The sequence below is a fragment of the Loxodonta africana genome, chromosome 13 (genome assembly GCF_030014295.1).
Source record: "Loxodonta africana isolate mLoxAfr1 chromosome 13, mLoxAfr1.hap2, whole genome shotgun sequence".
NCBI classification, from domain to species: domain Eukaryota; kingdom Metazoa; phylum Chordata; class Mammalia; order Proboscidea; family Elephantidae; genus Loxodonta; species Loxodonta africana.
Genome location: NC_087354.1, coordinates 50,352,336 through 50,374,550, shown reverse-complemented (window position 1 = coordinate 50,374,550; position 22,215 = coordinate 50,352,336). Strand labels below are relative to the sequence as shown.

The window sequence follows — 22,215 nt, the reverse complement described above, 5'->3', positions numbered from 1 at the left end:
AACATAAATGTGAGTTCATACTGATGTTGGAGACATAATTTTAGCTTCTGGAAAAGTTATACTGAAAATCTAAAAGTCTTGAAAAATAAAGTACCAATCTGTTTATTTCCTGCCTAAGCTTCTGTTTTTGTTTCTACAACTGCATTAAGTCTTCTAGATGTCCTTTCCAGCTTAAGATTCTAAGTCTGCCTAGTTGGCAGTTTGGAAGCCAACTGATTGGTTTAATTCTGTGAGCACTGGACAGGCATCCTTTGATGTTAGTGCTGCCTAGTAAGGAGGAGTCAGACTTTTTGGCACCTGAGCACATTTGGCACACTCCAGGGTACATTTTCCCTAGTGAAGCAATGAACACCACTGGAGGTACATGCAATCAACATGACTTATCACTGCTGATATTAATCTTAATATGGCTGAGGTGATGTTTCACATACCCAGCATGGGAACTTTTGCAAGCTTCTGGGAATTCTAACTTGTGTTCTTGGAAAACTGTCCAAATTTTAGGAAGAAGAGCGCCTAAATAAACTCCGAATGGAAAATGAAGGCTCCCCTGAAAGTAAGTTGCCACTGCTGCTAGGATAGTTACCAGTTAACTTGCAATAGAGGTGGGGTGTGGATGCAGCGATGTGGCAGGAGAGCTAATAATTTCACCCAGTGGACTGCCTCGGTGAGTTTATGAGAAATCCTTCATGTCCGGTGCTTAAGCTGTGTACGTCCACATCAAAAGGCTTACCTTTAATGTTTCCGTTCTGTCTGGGATGTGACATCATCTGAAGGGATCCACAGGTGGTCTAGCAGAATGGAAGAATCTTAGTCCCCTTGACTGGCTTAGTGGCAAATGGCAGTCAAGTCTTGAATAAAACCAAAAAACCAAACCTGTTGCCATTGAGTCAATTCCAACTCATAGTGACCCTATAGGACAGAGTAGAACTCCTCCATAGAGTTTCTAAAGAGTGCCTGGTGGATTTGAACTGCTGACCTTTTGGTTAGCAGCTATAGCTCTTAACTACTGCACCAAGGTTTCCAGGTCTTGAATAGACATGTGGAAATTACTACACGAGTCCAGGGCTGTACTCCTTCCAGCCTGGTGTTTTCTCCCAACTAAGATCTCAAGAACTTTACCATTGAGAGGAGTGGTTGTCAGCCTGAAAGATGTTCTGCTGCTCAGTAATTTTATAAACATCAATTTCTACCACTTGTAAGTAGGAAACTCTGAAAGTGTATTGTCTCCTGAGTACATAGATTAAATTTGGCAGCTGTCTATTAAATTCATGCTCCGTGGGTACTTGAGATGTGGAGCCAGATGACTCCACCATAGCACCTGGCCTCTGAGAGCTTACGTTCCAGTGGGAGGACCATGTACGTCTATACAAAACTAACTCTGAAAAGCAGAATCTGCCCTAAATTAAACTTTTCCAAGTTTTAGCAGCACTTGTTTGGCATGCTCTAAGTCAGGAAGGGAAAGTTTTAGAGGAGTGGTTTCCATGGTGCCCCCAGGGTTCCCAGAGATGCTTTGGGGGCTAGGTCAAGCAAGCAGGCCCACTTCAATCAGAGCAACTCTGCCTTTGTGTCGTATGTATTCCGGTTCTGAATAAGATTTCCTTTGAAAAGGGTTTTCATTGCTTTTAAAAAAGATTTGAATAGCCATTAATTTAGAGGACTCTTCTTTCAGAGAATCAGAGGAGGGGAGAGGATTAGTGAAGGCAAAGAATAACAACAAAAAAGCCACCTTGAGATTTAATCTTTTGATGTTTTAAAGGGGTAAGCTTCAGAAATACATAAAAATTCTCAGACATGGATTTTTAGGATGTTACATAAAACTATAGCTGTTTTATCTAAACTCATAAAGTTCCCTCATGAAGGAAGCTCTTTATGATGTGGAAGTATAATAAACTTTTGTAGTTTTGAAGAAAAAATTTTTAATTAGTAAAATGTTATTAGAAGTCTGACATTTTTCCGACCCCTTAGGATCAGGCTGCTTTTGATTGGCCATGCTATTCAATGTGGTTAGTTAAACATCAGTCAGGTGTTTATGCAGGATATCTGTAGCTTAGGAATAAATATGTAGCCACAAAATCTGAGCTCCATAGCTCTCCTCTTGAAAACTATCCTTTCCTTGACCTGTCTCTTTTTGACTCAACCATGACTCTTGCTAATCCCTTTATACCTGCCTTTGATTAGCTCCTACCTCTAAACTCCTCAGTTGGCTGTGTCTTCATGAACCTTAGGCTGCAAACAAAACTAATGGCCCTTAGCTTCCTGCCTCTCAGTTTGACATTGTCCTCCTTTGGTGTGTTCTTATCCTACCCATCTATCAAAGCCCAGATCAGATGCCAACTTATCCATGCAGACTTGCCTGATTCTTCTCCAGCCTGCTGTCATTTTCTCACCTAGAAATTTTCACAACACGTTACCTGTAACTGTCCATCTTGTATTATGGTTTTTAGATAATAAGCTCCTTGAGGGTGGCATTGTCTTAACCATCTTTGTATCCCAGTAGTGCTCCTTACAGTACCTTGCACATTGTGGGTGTTCAGTTAATGCTTGGTTGAATGAATATATGATCAAATATCGTAATTCATTTTTTTTTCATTACTGTTTATAGATTTTTTAGCTGATTTGACCTCATGACCTTAAAAAAATTCCAGAGCAGAAACTGTAGACTGTAGATTGTATAAGTAGAGCAGGGGCTGAGGATAGCTTTATTTCCCTTTTATAATGCCTCCTAAGACAGTCATCTTTTTTTCTTCTTGGGTTTGTGATGTATGTATTCTTACCCCTCAAGGCTGGAAGGGGAAAGCCTCTGAAAGCATACCCTGGGGTGCAGTGTTCCTCATAATTTTCCCATATCTGTGTCTCTATGGGATCAGGAACCCAAGCTGTTGAAGGCCTGGGTCAGGTATTTTTGTGGGAGCTTAGGGCACCCAAATAGGAAAGAGGGCTGGAGTCATCTACTCTCCGGCTGTGACTACTGTTGTTAACAGCTTATTGCCTCACTTTGTCTTTTAGCTTTTGCAAGCATGAAGAAAGGATACCTGTTCATGTATAATCTCGTACAATTCCTGGGATTCTCTTGGATCTTTGTCAACCTGACTGTCCGGTTCTTTGTCTTGGGAAAAGGCAAGTAAAAAATTTCCAGGCTCGTTTTCTTCCTGTCAGTATTGGCCCGCTACTCTACCATTGGTATTGATAGGAATCCTCCACGTTCGAGTCGCCCTTCATGCTCCTCATCGTGCTTTCACCTCTCATGTCCATGGCCTTGTCAAACAAGCAGGGCAGATATCCTTTCCACTTCACAGGTGAGGAAACAGGCTTAGAGATGGGTGAAGAAATGGCCCAAGTCCACACACACGGAAAGTCATTTGAAAGAGGCACATTGGGGGCTAGCATCCCTTTCTCTATTCATTTCTTGATAGTTCATTAGTAAGTAAATAAATGGATGTGATACTTCCGGTGCCAGGGTTATGCAAGGCCTGGGATCTCACTCTTTACTCCCCTTTTGGAGCCATTTTGGTGCCTCCTTAAATAGATTCTGAAATGGACTGTTCAAAAAGAGGATGAAAGACTCTCATAATGATATTAATTCTTCCTAAATTAATTTATATATTATGTAGAATTTTGCCCAGATTAAATGCCAATGGAAAATATTTGAGAATTTGAATTAATAAGTAACAAAATTTTGAGGAAAAAGAGTAACGGGAGAGAACATTTTCTTCCTGGTAAGAGAGAACGGTAATGAAAATAATCTGGCATTAGCACAGAGACAGACTGATTCACAGAGCAGATTAGGTGGCCCAGAAATAGCTCTTACTTTCTATCTGTATGAATCATATATATGATAAAAGAGGAATCATGAATCAGTAGAAAAGAAAATATGATTCCATAATTTTTTATTAGATGGGTAATTTAATATGTTCCTAAGGAAAGTTGGCTAGTTTGGGGAGCACGAGGGAGGCAAGGAATCTGTTTAGCATTTCTCCTCACACTGTATACCAAAATAAATTCCCTCAAAGAATTTAAGTCACGTATTAAAAAGTTAAATCATAATAGTCCATATAAGTAAATGTTTATAATAATTTCATGTGGACAATTAGGACATTCTAAGCTTAAAAGTGTGAGAAAAATCAAAGGAAAATGTCAATATATTTGACTACATAAAATATCTAAATTCTTGTGTATCTGAAAACATCCCGACCAAGAAACATTAAAGGTTAACAGCCCATGGTGGGGGCGGGGGGAGGGGAGGGCAGAGCAGCATGGGAGTTGGGGAGTTGGAGAAAAATTGCAGCAAATATCAGCAAGGTGCTTACCTTGCTTACCAGATCATCTGTAGTGAAATTGTTCACTACATGTTAGTAGGTAAATGCAAGTAAGCCCACGCTTATCCTGCTTACTGGGTCATCCACCCGTGTTCAAGCAAACCAAACCCGTTGCTGTCGAGTTGATTCCAATGCATAGTGACCCTATAGGACAGAGTATAACTGCCCCATAGGATTTCCAAGGAGCAGTTGATGGTTTTGAACTGCTGACCTTTTGGTTAGTAGCTGTAGCCCTTAACTGCTGCGCCACCAGGGTGCCCCCACCCCTATCACGGATTGTAAATTTGAAGAGGCTTTGATTCTGTAGGAAGGTACTGTGGGGTTGGGAAGGAGACAGATGCCAGCCATACCTAGAAGCAGAATCTTTGATGTGGTGAAAAAATGAAGTTGTTCACTACAGATGACCAGGTAAGCAAGGTAAGCTCTGTGCGTACCTTGCCTATTAGATAATCTGCTCCTGCCTGTAGTCATGTGTGACCAGAGGTCTACAGATAATTTACTTAAAGAAGCAAAGGAAGTCTCAGACAGATATTCTCAGCCCTGCAGCTTTTATTAATATGGATTTATCACAAGTCCCATGGAATGAAAAAAAAAAACCCATGACTGTCAAGTCAATTCTAACTAATAGTGACTCCATAGGACAGAGTAGGACTGCCCTATAGGATTTCCGAGGCTGTGAATCCTTACAGAAGCAGACTGTCACATCTTTCTCTCCTGGAGTGGCTAGTGGGTTCCAGCCACCAACCTTTTGGTTAACAGTTGAGCACTTAACCACTGTGCCATCAGGGCTCCTGGAGGGCAAATAGTGACATTCAAATATGTAAGTACTTACTGTGTTTAACCTAACATAGTTGGATGAATCCTGAGTGTTCCACTCAAGCCTGCTGGCGGTTAGGTGACCCAGTCCCTAAGCTGCTAAGTTGTCTGGGTCATATGATCAAAGAAAGCTGCCAAAAAAAAAAAAGCAAGCTTCCTGGACTTGTAATTTCTGTTTTGGCTCTGTGCCCCTTCCTACCCCTTGAATTTCTTCCCTTACTGGTTCTCAAAGATGTGATAAGAATGTGGGACCTAACACCTGGTATCATTGTTCGCTCTTTGCAGTTTTCTCCTCTTGAATTAAGGGTGTTGGTGAATGGCAAGTGCTCCACACATACTTGTCCTTTCATGTAAATATGAACTTGCTAGACTTCTGCTAAGTGGAGAACAGCAGCAGACTTTCCGGCTTGTCTAGAAACTCTGGGACTTGTCTAGCTCTCTATTAAGGAACACATCTTTATTTTAGAAATTAAAATTTTTTTTTCTAATTATAAAAATAATAAGTGCTAATTACAGAAAAGTCAGAAAATAAAGACTTAAAAACAAACAAAAACCTTATCATAATCCTATCCATGACAGCAACAGATTCTTGGTACCTTGGTGTGTCTCTTTTTAAACCCAGGTATTTAAAAAAAAAAACAACAAAAAAAAACTTAGGATCATGACATAAATGTTACCATGCAGCCTTTGTTTCTCACCAAATAGAACATCGTGAGCATCTTCCCATGTCAGTGAAGGTGCTTCTGCCATGTCACTTCAAATGGCCGCATTTTGTGAGGTGATAGACAGTCATTTACCTAGCTGTTGTCAGACATTTAGTTGGTTCTCAACTATTTACTATTATGAAGTGTTCTGGTAGGTTTTTTGTAGGTAAATTATTATAAGGGTCCTTAGTGACTTCCTTAGGAAAAATATCTGAAGTGAAATTGCAGGATCAAAGGCCAAATTGTTTGTAAGGATTCTGATGTATACTACCAAATTTCTGTCCAGAAAGAGTATATACAAAAGTCCTCTCCCATTCTTGAAACCCATGTTCACTAGCATGAGTGCCTTTTAATATTTTTCAAAAACTTTTTTTTTCAAATCATAAAAGTTAGTATGCTGATTTAAGAAAGTTTAAAAAATAAAGAAAACTGGGATAAAGGTTGAGGTAGGAAATAAGTCTTTGTTTCATCACTGTTGATATTGCCATGAGTTTCCTTCTATTTTCTCCTGCAGTTAAAAAAATAGTAATTAGTATAATCAGAGTGTGTATATCATTTTGCATCTTTTTTAAATTTAATATTATAAGCATTTAAAAGTATTAATATTCTTTAAAACAGTCATTTTAGAGACAGGTTCATATTCCTGAATTGAAACAAGGATGAATTTCTCATAAAATCAGAAGCTGAGCAGCAGGATCTAATTTGGTTACCCATGTACCAAATTTTAAAGTCACAATCCTCTATTTCAAAGAATGGGAGGTCTCACTTCCCATGAAAAGTGGGACTGAAAGTGAATCTCCTTAAAAGGAGTACCAGAATTTCATTGTAGATGGTGACACAAATATTTGATTGCGATTTTATCTTCAAAAGTGACATTTAAGGTTATGTAAATATATTTTTTTATCTTATATATAACAAAATTTTGGTTATAATTATAATTTGCATTAATTCTTAAAAAAAAAAGAACTAGTCAAATTTTGAACTTATTTGTTCGGTTTTTCTGACAAGATTATACAGTAGTACTAGATGCCATTTTTCTCTTCACATTTAACTTTGCAGCAGGATCATAAATTGGATAATTTTTGTGAAAATATCAGAAGGTTTCTCAGTTTTTGCAAGGGCCTCTTTTATTTCTCTCATTCTCTTTTGAGGCTTCTGCAGTGGGATCCTTGCTGGTAACTGGCCTAACTGCCAGACCCTCATTCACAAGTATCTTTATTTGTATTTAGAAGAGTTCTCCATCAACAATTTAATTGATTTCAGAAGTATCTTGCACACTTTGAAGAGATTTGTAATTTCATTTTGTGATTTGTGTTCATTCTGTTTGTTCATTCTATTTGCATACAGCGGGAAAAGACGAAGGACCAAGACTTGGATGTGATAATTAGGCCCAGTGTTAAGTGGGGAGGCATGTTTAAATGGAGACTACTTGTATAAGTTGTGGTTCATTAGTGATAGCTTTTCAGCTATAATTTTTGCTTCTCTGTGGAACCTCTAACAGAATTTAGATTATAAACATATGAATAAGAATTCCCGTTACCAGTTTTTTGTTTTTTTTTCAGTGAGGGCAGTTTTGCCCTCTGGGGACATTTGGAAATGCCTAATTTGAGAGTGTTCTTTGGTTGTCATAATTATTTGGAGGCAGGAAACCTTAGTGGCATACTGGTTAAGAGCTGTGGCTGCTAACCAAAAGATCAGGAGTTTGAATCTACCAGGTGCTCCTTGGAAATCCTATGGGGCAGTTCTATTTTACCCTATAGGGTCGCTATGAGTCAGAATCGACTTGAAAGCAACGGGTTCATTTGTAGGCAAGGAGCCAGGGATCCTAAGTTTTCAGCAATATGCAAGGCAAAGAATTGTCCTGCCTAAAATGTCAGTGGTGTCCTAGTTGAGAAACACAGTGAAGAAGAATGCAGGCAGCAAGATGCCAAGTGAGGATCACTGTGAAGAATATAGGATATTATTTCATGGACCACTCAGAATTGTGATACCACATTTGCTGAGCTCAGTAAACAGTAACTGTCATTTAAAATTATTACGTGGTATTCTATCAAGTTGCATATACCTTAGTTCACTCAAACTTTCCAAACTCTTATAGACGTTTAGACTGTTCCTACTTTAATGCACTAAGAAATAAGGTTTCAGAGAACAACCTTGTTTATAAAGCTTTTTTTATTTCATTTTATATTTTTCAGTTAGGATTGATTCTCAGAATAAGAATTGTTAGGTCTAAAGATACAAATGCAGTTAAGGCTATCTATATGGGATCAAATTGATGACAGCAACTCGAAAGATTAGATAGGAACCTTAGGGGGCTGAGTTTATGTTAATGAGGGAGGAACACCTCAAAAGGAGGGTGACTGTGGTTGCACAACTCGAACTTTATCAGTGTCACTGAATTGTATATGTAGAAACTATTGAATTAGTGTACGTTTTGCTGCGTATATTCTCAACAACAACAAAATAAATAAAATTTAAAAAAAAGAAAGGAGAAAAATAAACGCAGGTAAAGTTTTTGGAACCTTATTTTATCCAGCAATACTTCTGCACATGTGCCTTTGAGTGTACAGTTTTTGAGATTAGAAAAGGCTAGATTGTGTTCAATATATGTGATATAGTTTTAACTTTAAATTAAATGAGGTAATAATCTGAAAAGAATTATCACTGTGCCTGATACATAGATTTTCAGTATGTATTAACTACGTGAAGTCTAGGTGTGCTTTCTTCTTGCCTTTTAAAAACGAGAAAAGTTTAAGGACTTAGTGTTAACTTTCTGGTAACTAGCAGAGTTTACTCTTTATGACCCTAGGGGCCTGTTCTCTCCCAACTTAGTTGGGTAGTAAAATTGAATCTGACTTCCGTTTACCTTTTCTAAAGTTCCTTTTATGTAAGGAGTTATCTAGTTTGAGAAATAATTCTGTTAGAATTTGCCAATTGATTTACCCCTAATGTATATTTGTACCCTTAGAGTCCTTCTATGACACATTTCACACCGTGGCTGATGTGATGTATTTCTGCCAGATGCTGGCAGGTGTGGAAACGATCAATGCAGTGATCGGAGTCACTAACTCACCAGTGTTGCCTTCTGTTCTGCAGGTACTGAGTAGTTGAGCTCAAGGATGGGGAATGGGAGGTTCCAGCTTTTATCTAGTAGGTATGCCACAGATAGCTGAGAAGTCTCCTAGGAGGATGGTCTCCTTGCACACGAATGGCATTGGTTTATCTGAACAAGGCGGAAAACTTTAAACCTCAAGGATATTTTCCATCATAGATTTTTGCCATTTCAAGTCTATTTCATCACATACACCATCTTCATGAAATCACAAAGTTTTAAAATGAGCTTTAAAACTAGAGAAACTTGATTCTCAGGTGGGAGCAAAAAAACCTACCCTCAGTCGCCTTAGGCAAAAACATACTGGGCCTCCTCTCACCTTTGGTAGATGGAGGCAGTCAAATTCCTAGAACTGTTTTCATTTGGGACTTTATTTCCAAATACAAAGGTGGCTCTTGCCAATTTCTGTTATTTCCTAATATCTGGAAAATTGTTATCAGGAACAGGGCATGGATGTTGACCTCCTTGCCCTGTTCCCTAGCTAGATGATTGCACATCTTTAAATACTGCCTACACAGACTCAGGGGAAATCTGGTGATTCCTGGTCACTCGCTCCTGGAATATGGTTTTTATAGTTCTACCCGTGTTTGGTATACCAACTCTGGCATTCTAACAGTGTCAGTTGCAAGATAAAGATGTTAATACAATAACCTTGTTATTTCTAGGTTATCTGCCTTTGGAAGGAAGCAGCTTTGCTTAGTTTAAAAAATAAAAGAGGCTAGTAGATGACCCACTAGTATGGAATAATATTCTTTGCTATCAAGGACTATTAGAAATAAGCATTATAGTAGAATTTTTAGGGCTGGATGGAGGGGACAGGTTCAGTGTCACCACGTTGCATGGCTCCAGAGTGCCATTTACATACAGGACACTGAGTGAAGTCTCCTGGAGTTGGGGAATGCCTTTGGCCTGAGCAGAGCTTATTTGGAGTGGAAATGGGAGCTGAATTTACCATAGCAGGTTGATTGGGTCATTTAACACATATTGAGGGCTTACTCTGTGCACGGAAGAATAAGAAGTAGTCTCTGTCCTTGAGGACATGAACAACTAGAATGTTATTCCTCCTTGGAACCAAGTAAGAGTAAGTAGAAAACAGTATAGGACAGGAGCACAGGAAAGTAGGGTGAAGGTGGGTGGACATGCACCCTTCTTTCCATTGCTGTGTGAGGAAAGATCAAAGAGTCAGAGGCTCAGTATCTAGCCAAAAAAATTTGGTGAAAAACATCTTCTGCTGTAACGCAATCATGGAGTAATAGATAAAATTTGTTTACTTGGCTTACAAAAACAAGTTAGAGGATTCTGTTTCAGGAAATACAGCAGATAGGTGGCCAAATGAATTCTCATGCTGGAAACCTGGGTAAGATACTGAAAAAATCTCAAATGCGTTGATGAACAGGTCAAAAACTAAGTGAAAGCTAAAACCTACAGAGATAAACAGAGCACTGACATTGACTTTCACGATGAGGGGATTTGCAAAACCAAATGAACGTAAACTTCAGTTTTATAGTATTGAAAGGTACGGGAGATAAAAGACTCAGAGCTTGCCTGAAGAGTCCCCTAAGAGACCCTTCCCTGTAAATCAGAGAACACAAAAGAGCTGCATGTAAAGATGAATTAGAAGTAAATTTCCCCTTCCCCTCCTTGCCGTCTACAAGGGAAATTTTCTGTCTCAAATGTTGGTCTTGCTAGAGGGAGAAAAATAATTAACTTTAAGACTTCATAGTCATAAGCTGGTCCTCCAAATGAGTTTGTATTATGAATGGACACCACTTGGGTTGTTCAAAAATTCTCAAGTTATCAGTTTTTTTTTTAAAGTGGTCCTCAACTGGTATTGTCCTTAGTCTCTGACAGAGGCAAACACAAATTTTTTCTGGAAGAAACCACCTTTGTCCAGGCCTCGAAGAATTCCCACAGATCAGTTTCCAAGGAAAATGAGTAGCTTCCAGTCAAAGATTATAAAACCAAGGAAACAAAGCATTGTGAGCAAAAGCCAGGAGAAACAACAGGCTGCACAAACAGATTCACTAGGACTTCAGATACCAGAATGATCAGATACGAAATAGAAATAATCATGCGTAAAGGAAGGAAGGAGTACCTGACTATTTGAGGAGGAAACGAGAAACTATAAAGAATAAGCAGGTCTGAGGAGGAGGCAGATAGAGCTTCTACTAATTATAAATACAGTAATCAAAAGTTAAAATGTAATGGGAAGTTTTAATAGTAGGTTAGACATAGCTGCAGAGAAAATTAGTGAATTGGCAGATGGATCTGAAGAAATGAACAGAATGAAGCGCAAAGAGATAAAAGAAAAATATGAGAGAGGTTAAGAGACATGAAGATAGAGTAGAAGGTTGAACATATGTCTAATAGGAATTCAGAAGGGGGGGTGAGTGGGGTAGAGGAAAAGATCAGAAGAGATACTGTCAGAATTTTCCAGAGCTGATGAAAAATGCCAAAACACAAATTCAAGAAGCACAATCCAAATCAGGATAAATAAAAAATCCACCCCTGGACATATCAGAGTGAAACTGCAGAATGCAAAAGACAAAAAGATCTTAAAAGTAGCTAGGTAGAGGGTAAAGACAGAATACTTCAAAGAAGCTACAGTAGACTTTCAGCAGCAATAAAGGAAGCCAGAAGACAGAGCAGTGATGTCTTCATTGTGCTGAAATAAACAACCAACTTCAGAGATCTGTATCAGAGGTTGACAGACTTTTCTTTAAAGCAATAGATAAATATATATTATACATCATAATATATAATATTTATATATTAAATTAAGTTTGTGTATTAAAATATAAAGGCATTACGGATCAGATGGTCTTTGTTGCATCTACTCAACTCCTGCCATTGTAGTGTGAAAGTGGTTGTAAATAATATGTAAACATGGATTTGGTGGGTTCCAGTAAAACTACAAAACAGGCAGTGGGCCAGATTTGATCTACGGGACATAGTTCAGACCCTTGATCTACACCAAGCAAAATATTTTTTTTAAAGAATGAGGGTGATATAAAGACATTTTCGAACAAAGAAAACTGAGTTTACCATCAGTAGCCTCTCACTGGGAGGGAAATAATTCAGGTATTAGAAAAGTGATCCCAGATGGAAGGTTTGAGATGCAGGAAGGGAGAACACAAAAAGTAAATAATATAGACTTTTAATTTTCTTGAATTGTAAAGACTCATGACTATAATGATACCAGTTCTTTTCATATTTATCTATAGATTAAATGCAATTTCAATCAAAACCTTAAAAATTTTGGAATGTGGTAAGAAAATTCTAAAGCTGATGTGGAAAAATAAAGGGCTAAAAATACTCTTCTGCAGAAGAATTCAATTTGGGGGGCTTGCCCTACAAGAAATCAAGACATTTTAAGGGTTCAGTAGCTAATACCATGTGATATAGGTACAGAGATAGTCACGTAGAGTAAATGACAACCCAGATGTCCACCATGGGTAGAATATCTACTCACATCTTGGAATACCTTAGAGCAGTGAAAATGAGTGAGCTGTAACCACATCAACATGGACGAATCTCTGGCACATGATACTGAGAAAGAAGCAAGTTGCAGAATAATCATATAGCATGATCTCACAAAGTTTAAAAACAGGCAGAGTGAAACCTATAAAGAAAAGCAAGGGGCTGACTCACACAGGATAGTGGTTACTTAGAGGAGTGCCGCACTGGCAATGTTCTGTTTCTTAACGTGGGCTGTGGAGACATACAGCTTCATCCGGTAGTGTATGCTTTTTAAATATATTGTTTATGATGATACATTTACACTCTCACACACACACCCAAACTACCTGTCTAGAAAGACTAGTTTGGATACTTTAACTTGTTCTAAATCTGGAGCAGAAGATTAGTTGAGCTCAGTCTTGTCCACTTACCTTCAATTTAGTGGGATTAGGTTTCAGACAATCCACTAATATGGTTTTTGAATATATTTTTAATAATTTTTTCTTTCTTTTGGGTCCCTTTGATAGCTTCTTGGGAGAAATTTCATTTTGTTTATCATCTTTGGCACCATGGAAGAAATGCAAAATAGAGCTGTAGTTTTCTTTGTGTTTTACCTGTGGAGCGCAATTGAAATTTTTAGGTGAGTAAAATGCCAGGATGCTGTTTGAGTGCCTCTTCCTCTCTGGGGCAGCTCTCTTCTTAAGGGAGTTGCTGTCTTAGCCAGAGTCTCATTTGGCTTGGGAGTAAGATTAAATGTGTGGTAAGTTCTAGCTGGATCTATGTGCTCTGCAAAGTTGAGGCAGATTTTAAAAAAAAAAACAGTCATTGGATCCTAGTGCCAGCTTGGGCACTAGGGAGCAGAGGGAGAGAACTAGGAAATAGAAGACCATCTTACCCACAGGGTCTTGCTGTCTCCTTGGAAAGGAAGGACCCATTCACGTGGAAAAGTTCTTGGAAGGGCTGAAGAAACATGGGGTTAAGGGAGCAATCCAGGTTGGATGGAACTAGTCAAGACCGGCCTTCTAGAAGAGATGACAGAAATGGTGATTGTACTTTAACTACAAAATCACTGAAGTCTGAATCAGCCTCCCAGTGATTCCTCCATTCTCAATAGAAGAAATATCTTTTTTAGAAAACAGTACCAGTTAAAGTAGATGTATTCCTCTTTACCAAACCATACATACTCCATATTTCTTCCCATTTCAGTCAAATGGAGCAAGGATTTTGCAAATTGGCCCATCAGGTCTAGGTTTGGTGGTATTTTTGGTAAAGTTGACAGTTGAGAGGGAGACCAGCAGCAGCAGCAGCAGCCTTACAGCATGTCTTAACAGAGCCTGTATCCCTTGGCATCCTCTAATCTCTCTTAGTACAAAGGTGAAACGGATTATAAGTCCTTAATGGTGACTCTCACTGTCTGGGAAGAAACATTTCTTATGCTATCTCTTTTTAAATAGAGTATGTCTGATTGTAGATTAGCGGTCTTTTGGATACTTTAATTTTGGTAACAATTCTTTTATCCAGAGATAAAGTGTCTGATGGCCTTACCTATCTGGAGAGTAGATAAGAACTGGGAAAAAAAGCTAGAAAGCTTCTGAGACCTAGTTGATATACTGAACTATTTCCAGGAGGATTTCTTTGAGACCTAAACTTAGGCTGGCATTAAAGAGAGTTTACAACCTTTGACGATTTGGGGAGTAGCATGATGGGAGTTTGTGAGTGATAGCCCAGGATTCTAACTCTGTTCTGAAGAAGTCATGTGCAGCTAATTGAGAAGTGATTCTTCTACTTGACTGGTTTTCTAGGGTTGCATTCAGAGCCCGAAGTGGCTCGTAATACCTGAATTCCTTATGTTCAACAGGTACCCCTTCTACATGCTGACTTGCATTGACATGGATTGGAAGGTACTCACGTGGCTTCGATACTCTGTGTGGATTCCCATATATCCTCTGGGGTGTTTAGCAGAAGGTACTTTTAGGAACTCTACATTTTATAGCTTAGCTTCGGCTTGTTCTTCCTTTGCTAGCCTAGGTCTGTAAATGTTGGACTTTTCCAGAATTTCTTTCTAGTAGCTTCTTTCCATAATACTCCTGGTGTCCAGGGAAGTAGCTCATTGTGTATATAAGTTTTGGGAGCTAGGTGGTCATGTACTGTATGCTTCCCATTTATATTGTATTTTTAATTTTCCAAAGCAGGTTCATATTGATAACCTCATTTTATTCTCACAAACACCTAGTGAGTGAGTCAGGTAGGAATCATTCTCTCCATTTTATGGAATAGGAAACTGAAGCCCTATGCGATCAGATGACTGGCTCTCATTCATCTCTTTTTCATGACAGCTTGGAGGCTTAAATCCTAGGAAAACTAAGAGCTCTCTGTAAGAAGGGAAGATGAAGCATTTTCAAAAAACTCGGAACTGAAACTTTGAGGGCTGGGGGCCGGAAAGCTCTGTATCTCCCTTTCTTCTAACAAGTTCTTGTTTCCGTTTCCAGCTGTCTCAGTGATCCAGTCCATTCCAGTATTCAATGAGACAGGAAGATTCAGTTTCACATTGCCATATCCAGTGAAAATCAAAGTTAGATTTTCCTTTTTTCTTCAGATTTATCTTATTGTGTTATTTCTAGGTAAGTATTGGCTTTGTAATACAGACTTTTTCCTGACACTTCTTAGAGGGTGGATTTCAGTGATACAGGGTTTTAAAAGTCCTTACTGGGATTTTTATTTCGAAAGAGTTGCATGGAGCTAGAGAAAAATCACTTTGCAAAAATAGACCCACTAGGAGAATATGCTGTATATGGATGTATTTCCTCCCAAATCTCCAGTGGCTGAATTTTCTTCTTGAAGTGGTCGTGGTCATTGGGAATACACCAGAAGATGTTTCTTGTTTAAAACAATGTAAGAAGCTTTTTTTTTTCCCCTGCATGATCATTCTATTGCTTTTGAATTGTGAAAATTTTAAAACATATACAAAAAAAGAAAAGCAAAATGAACACTGATTTACCCGTCAGCCAGATTCAGAACTTTGAAGATTTTTGCCAGACTCGAGGAAGCTCTTTTAAAACAGAATAAGAAGTTCAGTTTACTTTCCTGATTTCATTATTAGCACAGACCACATCCAGAGTTGATAGAGGTGGTAATACAGCTGACGGCAAGGAAGCAGGAAAGCCGTAAAGGCCTCTGAGCAGCCAGGAGGTGTCACAGAGACCTTTACCTAACAGTGGGAAAGCCCTGCTGCTCCTCACCTAAAACCCACTTGCTTATTTATTAATTTACTTTTATATTGGAGCCCTGGTAGCACAGTGGTTAAGAGCTTGGCTGCTAACCAAAAAGTCAGCAGTTCACATCTACCAGCTGCTCCTTGGAAACCCTATGGGGCAGTTCTACTCTGTTCTATAGGGTTGTTATCAGTTGGAATTGACTTGACAGCAATGGGTTTGTTTTTGGGGGGGTTTCTTTTATATTGAATCATAAGTCCTTGCCTTATTTCATAAAAACTAAGAGCTTAAAGAATGGAAAAAGAAGTAAGCCTAAATTACCACACACAAATAATGAGAGATTTAAAAGCCTTTCCAACTATGAGGATTATTTGCGTTACATAAAGATCAGACACATTTTAATGTAATTTATGTCTGCTTTATTTCACAAGAGACTTGAAGTAGACTTAAATAAGAATGGCTGCCTGGTTTCTCAGCAACAGAGGATGCAAGAGCAGGTAGACAGTTCATTAGTTACCTATTGCTGTGTGGGTAATAAATGACCCCAATATGCAGTGGTTTAAAACATTTACTACCTCACACAGTTTCTGAGGCTCAGGAGGCAAGCTCACTGGGCCGTTCAGGCTCAGGGTTTTGCGACGTTTCAGACAAGCTGTTAGTGGGGCTGGAGGACCCGCTCCAAGCTTACCCCTGCGGTTCCTGACCGGAGGCTTCAGTTTCTTGCCACAGGGCCTCTCCATGTGGCTGTTTCCCCACAGCAAGGGGTTAGCGAGGTGGAGAGAGAGATGAATAAATAAATACTTGGTAAAGGAAGCATGGGAAAATGTTTAGAATCTAAGTGGTGACTATATGGGTGTTCACTGTACAATGATTTTATACTTCTGTTTGAAAATTTCCCTAATAAAATATAGCAAAAATTGAATTGTAACCCCACCAGGAAAAAAAAACGGCTGTCTCTAGTTCATTGTTAATTGTCCTACGTTGCACTTCCTGAGCAGCTGCAGTAAGCTTAGTGCTGTAGAACACGGGAAACAGACAACTAGAGGTTGCCCCTCGCCATTACAAACAGAGACAAGGATTCTCATTTCTAATCACTGTTGTTTTCTTTTTCAGGGTTATATATAAATTTCCGTCACCTTTATAAACAGCGCAGGCGGCGCTATGGACAAAGAAAGAAAAAGATCGACTAAGAAGAGATTTGGATGGCTTCTTACCAGTTTGAGGCTTATCTGTGATTCTTACAGTTTTACCTTCTTGTACTGATATAAAAGTTTTTTTTAAAGTTAAATGATTAAATTCTCAGCAAGGCTGTCTACTCTCCTTCTCCCCAGTAACATTCCTGAATTTACTGTATTAGCGTAGTCCTTGCACGACATGGATTCCTGATAGCTGATGACAGGTTCATTCTTGTGTATTCAGGTAGTGATGTCAAAGGCTCAGCCCCACTGCCACCCACCCCACATCCAGGCTGTGTCATGCAGGCCAAGGATATTTCTTCAGTGTCATCCCTACAAGGTACTGGCCATTCTCATAATTGGGATTTGTTCTTTTCAGTTACTATGTGTGAAAAAAAGCAAGGCTGTTGCTGTATAGGACTGTAAAATGACTCCGGCAGAAGCTAATATATTCTATACCCAGTGGGTTACTTGGCAAGTGGAGTGGCATTGACCTTGTGATAGCAAGTTAGACTCAGTCCTTGATAAAACACTCCTGAGTCAGAGTGGGGCTAGAGAACATATGTGAGATCTGATATCTTCTGGAGTCTCTGACAACATATGTTATCACAGTGTTTACCACTGTCTGGACGTTGGAGAGGGCACAGGATGATCTGGGAGAGGCCAGTCAGAACCTTGGAATACCATGATCACTTACTTCACCACTATTTCTGAACACTAAAGATACAATGAAACTACAAAAAGGGTTCCAAACTCACATGGGTCCAGGGGTCAGAAGGGAATGTAAATATGTGGGTCAAACTGGCAGTAAGCTGCTGGCAGTGCAGCCTGTGGCAAACTGGAGCCATTTGAATAGGCCAGACTAAACATGCCCACAAAACTGTCTTAAACTGTGAACAAGCATTTTTAAAAAGCTAGTCTTCTTACCCCTGCCCTAGCTGAGTCCATTTACTCACTTACTGGTCCGTGAGTGGTGGGACTGTCTGCTTTTGAGTAGACTTGCTTTTATTCTGCCATTAGATTGCTCTGTCACCTGTCTGCTGAAAGAACTTTGGCTGGAGAACCATAGGCTGACCCTTAACAAGGACTCCTGGCAGGAAACACACCAACAGGGGAACTGGAAAAAAAAATCTAAACATTTTGAAGTTTATCCATGCTAAAAGAGTAGTTTTCTCTAAAACATTCCAAGTAAACCAAGTAAAATAAGTGTTAGAAGTAACACTTGTATAAAGGAATTTAAGGCCTGATAGCTCTTTTGTCTGCCATTCCCATTGCTCCTGGGGGAAGGAGACTCAGTGAGTTAGTTATGTTCTTTCTCTGAGCCCAAAATGGAAACCTGGTTTGGCTGATTTTTTAAAAATCCGCCGCGCTGAACATATCTTGTATGCCTGTGTCTTCCTGTCAACACTTGTTTGTACTGACTTCTGATGTTCTTTCAGCCGAGTTCCTCTGTGTAACTGGGCAAATCAGCCTTGCCGCAGATTATCCTGCATCCTCTGGGCAAAATCCTGTATTTTTAGTGATTGTTACAAACCCCTTTATTGCTGTCTGAGAAGGCAAAACATTGTGTATTTCTATTAAAACATTTACAGTCAAAATCCTAATGACGCGTGCTTAAATATCATTCAGTTTAATGGTTTTCAAACTGTTAGTGACGAAAGCCCTTTGTTCAGACACTTCAGCATGCTAAGCCACAGTTGTCTGTTTTGGTTGAAGGTGGGGGTAAAGGGCCCAGAGGCCTGAGGGGTTCTACCACAGTAGGTCCACAGAGCAATTTGAAGATTATTGACGATGTAAATAAACCCTGGAGAAGTTACTTACTTGCCCAAGATCATGAAGCTAGCTGATGGATTGGAACCAAAACTGACTTTGAATTCAGTGATCTGTGACAATTTAGCTGGAATGAACTTGGCTTGGAGTCCCTGGGTGGTGGAAAGGGTTAGCGTGCTCGGCTGCTAACCAAAACGTTGGAGGTCTGAGTCTGCCCATAGGTACCTAGGAAGAAAGGCCTGGTAATCTACTTTCGAAAAATCAGCCATTGAAAACCCTGGGGGGCACAGATCTATTCCAGTACACATAGGGTTGCCATGAGTTGGAATCAACAGCAGCTGGAACCTGGCATTGACGTCAAATCTGTGTCCAAACAAGGTAGTATAGAACCCAAGGAAACGTGATTATATAATCTGTGCCGCTTAGGAAGTTGAAATTATATTCAAGTGATAGGTCAGACCAAAAGGCAAAATGCCCATTAATTTCGGTGAAACTATTTTATAGAAAATATTTTATTTTCTTTTTTTTTAAAAAAAACCCAAAAATTTGAAGGAGAATCGTTTTAGACATACATGTGGTTGCTGTTTAAAAGTCTGTATCTTGAGATACACCAAGAGCACCTAAGGGTTACCATCACATTTTGCTCAAGTTCTAGGCAAAGTTCTGAAACTGAGTTGGTCTTGTACGTAGTCAGCCTCAAATGGTCTGGGTTGCTCATTCCAAGGACAGAAGCTTGAGAATATGGTCGTGACAGAAAACTGGAGAGAAGAGATGACGCCTTTCAGGAACCAGAGAGCCTCTGCTGAGGAAGTGTGGGGAACTCGGTGCTTGTCAGCCATTCAAGCTTCTCAGGAGATGTACCCATTGAGGGAGGAGAATCTGGGGACTCTGAGCCCCAGAATGCTAAAATTAAAGCTTAACCAGCCAGTCACCTTTCAGAACCCCTCTCAGACTGGTAGAGTCATTCCAACCAGTAAGTGGTGTTTCTGAGGCAGCCTTGGGGAGGTCTGTGAGTGGCTATTCCAGAGGTGAGCAGACTGAAAGGTCTTTACCCTAAGCCATTTTCACTCTGGAAATAATGAAGGCTCCAAAAGTCAGCTTCACATCCTCTCAGTGCTGCTCCCAGAGAAGTCTGTCTGCAAAGGTGTGATGTTGTGGTCATAAGCAGCGTACTCAGAGGTGCTGGTGCTGGCCAGCTTGAGCTGCTGGGCTGCGTGGGTCAGCTGGAATGCAGCGTCAGGGTGGGCTGTGTCCGGCAGCAGCGTGCACTCCCTTTCCAGCATGTCAGCCACCCCTTTGAGCAGGTCCAAGAAACCAAAGGCCAGGGCAGCCTTTCGTAAACGGTTCAGCTCCTGAAACAAGATAAAAACACCAGTGCTCCTGGCATGGGTTTCCTCCTCATGTGCTGCCATGGACTGAACAGTGTGCCCCCAAAATATGTGTCAATGTGGTCAGGCCATGATTCCCAGAATTGTGTGGCTGTCCTTCATTTTGTGATCTAATTTCCCTGTGTTATAAATCCTAATCTCTGCCTGTGGCTAATGAGGTAAGATTAGGTTATGTTAAAGAGGATTAGGGCTGGATGCGATACTCTTACTTGGGTCATAGCCCTGACCTGATGTAAAGAAAGTTTCCCCGGGGTGTGGCCTGCATCACCTTTTATATGAGATAAAAGGAGAGAGAAATGAGCAGAGAGAGGGGCCTCATGCCACCAAGAAAGAAGCATGGGGAGCAGAGTATGTCCTTTGGATCTGGGGGTCCCTGAGCTGAGAAGCTCCTAGACCAGAAGAAGACTGATGACAAGGACCTTCCCTCAGAACTGACAGAGGGAGAAAGCCTTCTCCTAGAGCTGGCACCCTGAATTCGGACTTCTAGCCTTCTAGACTGTGAAGAATAAATTTCTCTTTGTTAAAGCCATCCACTCATGGTATGCCTGTTACAGCAGCACTAGATAACTAAGACACATGTTTTATAAGTACTCCCTGACCCCAAATTTAGTGAGTGATCTTAGATACAAACCCGCCAATAAGGAGATGACTGGGAAGTAGCTCCTATACAGGTGATCAGAAAGCTATCAGATAAAGAAGCCGGTAAGGTGACTGAGAAACAGGTTATCACCATCAGAGGCAATGAGCATTTATGCCAAGCATGGTGTTATACACCATTTCATTTACTCTTCCTAACTATAAGGGGGATAGTACTTTTTCCCGGTACTCAGGTACGGAAAAGGCTTACCCCAAATCTCAGAGGGCTCTTAACCCTCTGATGCCTCTGACGGGGCCTCAGACTGAGTGGCAATGAACGTGTTTGGAGAAGGCCATGGAAGAGTCAGGAAGTCTGGCCAGAAAGGATGGGTAGTGGATGGAAGCAGAGAAATACAAGGTGCTCCATCAAGCACTTAGCAGTGTGATCTGGGCAAGTCGTGTAGCCTCTCTGGGTCTCAGTGGCCTCCTTTACAAAGTGGACGATAACCCCTTACGCACTGCAGTAGGCTAGAGCAGTCACTTGCTAGAGGCCCTTTCCAGCTCCAATACGTGAGATTATATAAAACCAGAAAAAAAAAGATCTGAGATCACCTCTCTGTGATGATGTGTTAACAAGTACGTATGTCATCTTGAATAGAAAGTTGAGGGTTCCGTGCAGAAAGCTCTGTAGGGGAGACAGGGACCATGCAGCCAAGGAGTGGGAATGAAGGGCCCATGTGGATCATGCGCTTAGGGTAGGAAGGGGACTGGCTGGCTGAGAAGCTCTCTGATTGAACTTTGATTAAAGCTGCCCTTGACTTCACCAGCTTGCTACATAATTAGGTTTGAACAAACACTGAAGTAATGGTAATGAGATGACACCCAGACAAAGTAGCCTCTATGTTCTCTGGAAGAGACACTAGCCTGAGACTGGCTGTGGGTGCCATAGTTTAAGATTAGCAAATTGGGACATCAACAACAACACAGCCTACGTTACACTGCCAATTGCTTTTCAGCCAAGCGCCAGAAGGATGAGGGGGTAACAAGGACGGGGAGAAACAAGGAGTGAGCCTAAATGCCTCCTATCCCGCCTCCTTCATTCCTTCCACCACTGGCTCTAGGTGAGCTGGACATGATTCTGGAGGGCGATCTCCTTTGCAATTCATAAATGTATAATTTTAGAAGTTATTCCTGAAGCAGCTTCTCTGGTGTAGTAAGAAGGTTCTGGGTAACTCACCGTCCCAGGAAGTTACATACACAGATTGGGACGCAGTGAGGAGGGCTCAGGGCTGTGACCCACAGGTCCTTTCAGCTACCTTCCTGTCATTCACACCAGCATCAACACAGAGAAGCCCTGTTACTGTACAGAACCAGGCCATTCAAACATTTGGGATTCTTGGATTTTAGGGCAGGGAGGAACCTATCTCTTCTACAGACTTTCCTGATGAAAAAATTGAGGTGCAAGTCATACGCTTCTAATCCCTGTCCATGTTCATGCCATACCCCACGCTCTCACTACTGTGATCGTTTATGTTTGGAACACACCCTCTTCCACTATAATTCTGACATTCTCACCTTATAGAATGTCTGTGTTTTTTCAGGTAGTTTCCTTGCATTTCTTAAAATCTTCTGTACATCTGTCTATTAAGAGTGGAAAGAATTTGAGATTACAATTCTGTGGTAAAAG

The 22,215-nt window shown here is 40.3% G+C and overlaps 2 protein-coding genes across 5 annotated transcripts in view; one reads left to right on the top strand and one right to left on the bottom strand.

The window, feature by feature from the left end:
- The window catches only part of HACD3 (3-hydroxyacyl-CoA dehydratase 3), a 45,906-nt gene extending 27,508 nt beyond the window's left edge, over positions 1-18,398 (top strand). For all 3 annotated transcript variants that reach the window (XM_064267388.1, XM_064267389.1, XM_003418418.3), the window contains exons 5-11: positions 502-553; positions 3,007-3,117; positions 8,805-8,932; positions 12,935-13,047; positions 14,266-14,372; positions 14,897-15,028; positions 16,733-18,398. In XM_064267388.1, the coding sequence (XP_064123458.1) occupies positions 502-553; positions 3,007-3,117; positions 8,805-8,932; positions 12,935-13,047; positions 14,266-14,372; positions 14,897-15,028; positions 16,733-16,809 (720 nt within the window). In that variant the 3' untranslated portion in view covers positions 16,810-18,398. The remainder of the gene's footprint in view (positions 1-501; positions 554-3,006; positions 3,118-8,804; positions 8,933-12,934; positions 13,048-14,265; positions 14,373-14,896; positions 15,029-16,732) is intronic.
- The window catches only part of INTS14 (integrator complex subunit 14), a 38,510-nt gene continuing 30,558 nt past the window's right edge, over positions 14,264-22,215 (bottom strand). Inside the window, exons 11-12 of one of the 2 annotated variants that reach the window (XM_010598049.3) lie at positions 22,104-22,169; positions 14,264-19,916 (exon numbers count right to left, since the gene is read on the bottom strand). In XM_010598049.3, the coding sequence (XP_010596351.1) occupies positions 19,665-19,916; positions 22,104-22,169 (318 nt within the window). In that variant the 3' untranslated portion in view covers positions 14,264-19,664. Of the gene's footprint in view, positions 19,917-22,103; positions 22,204-22,215 lie in introns of both variants that reach the window. The other variant, XM_023558352.2, reaches the window with a different exon arrangement.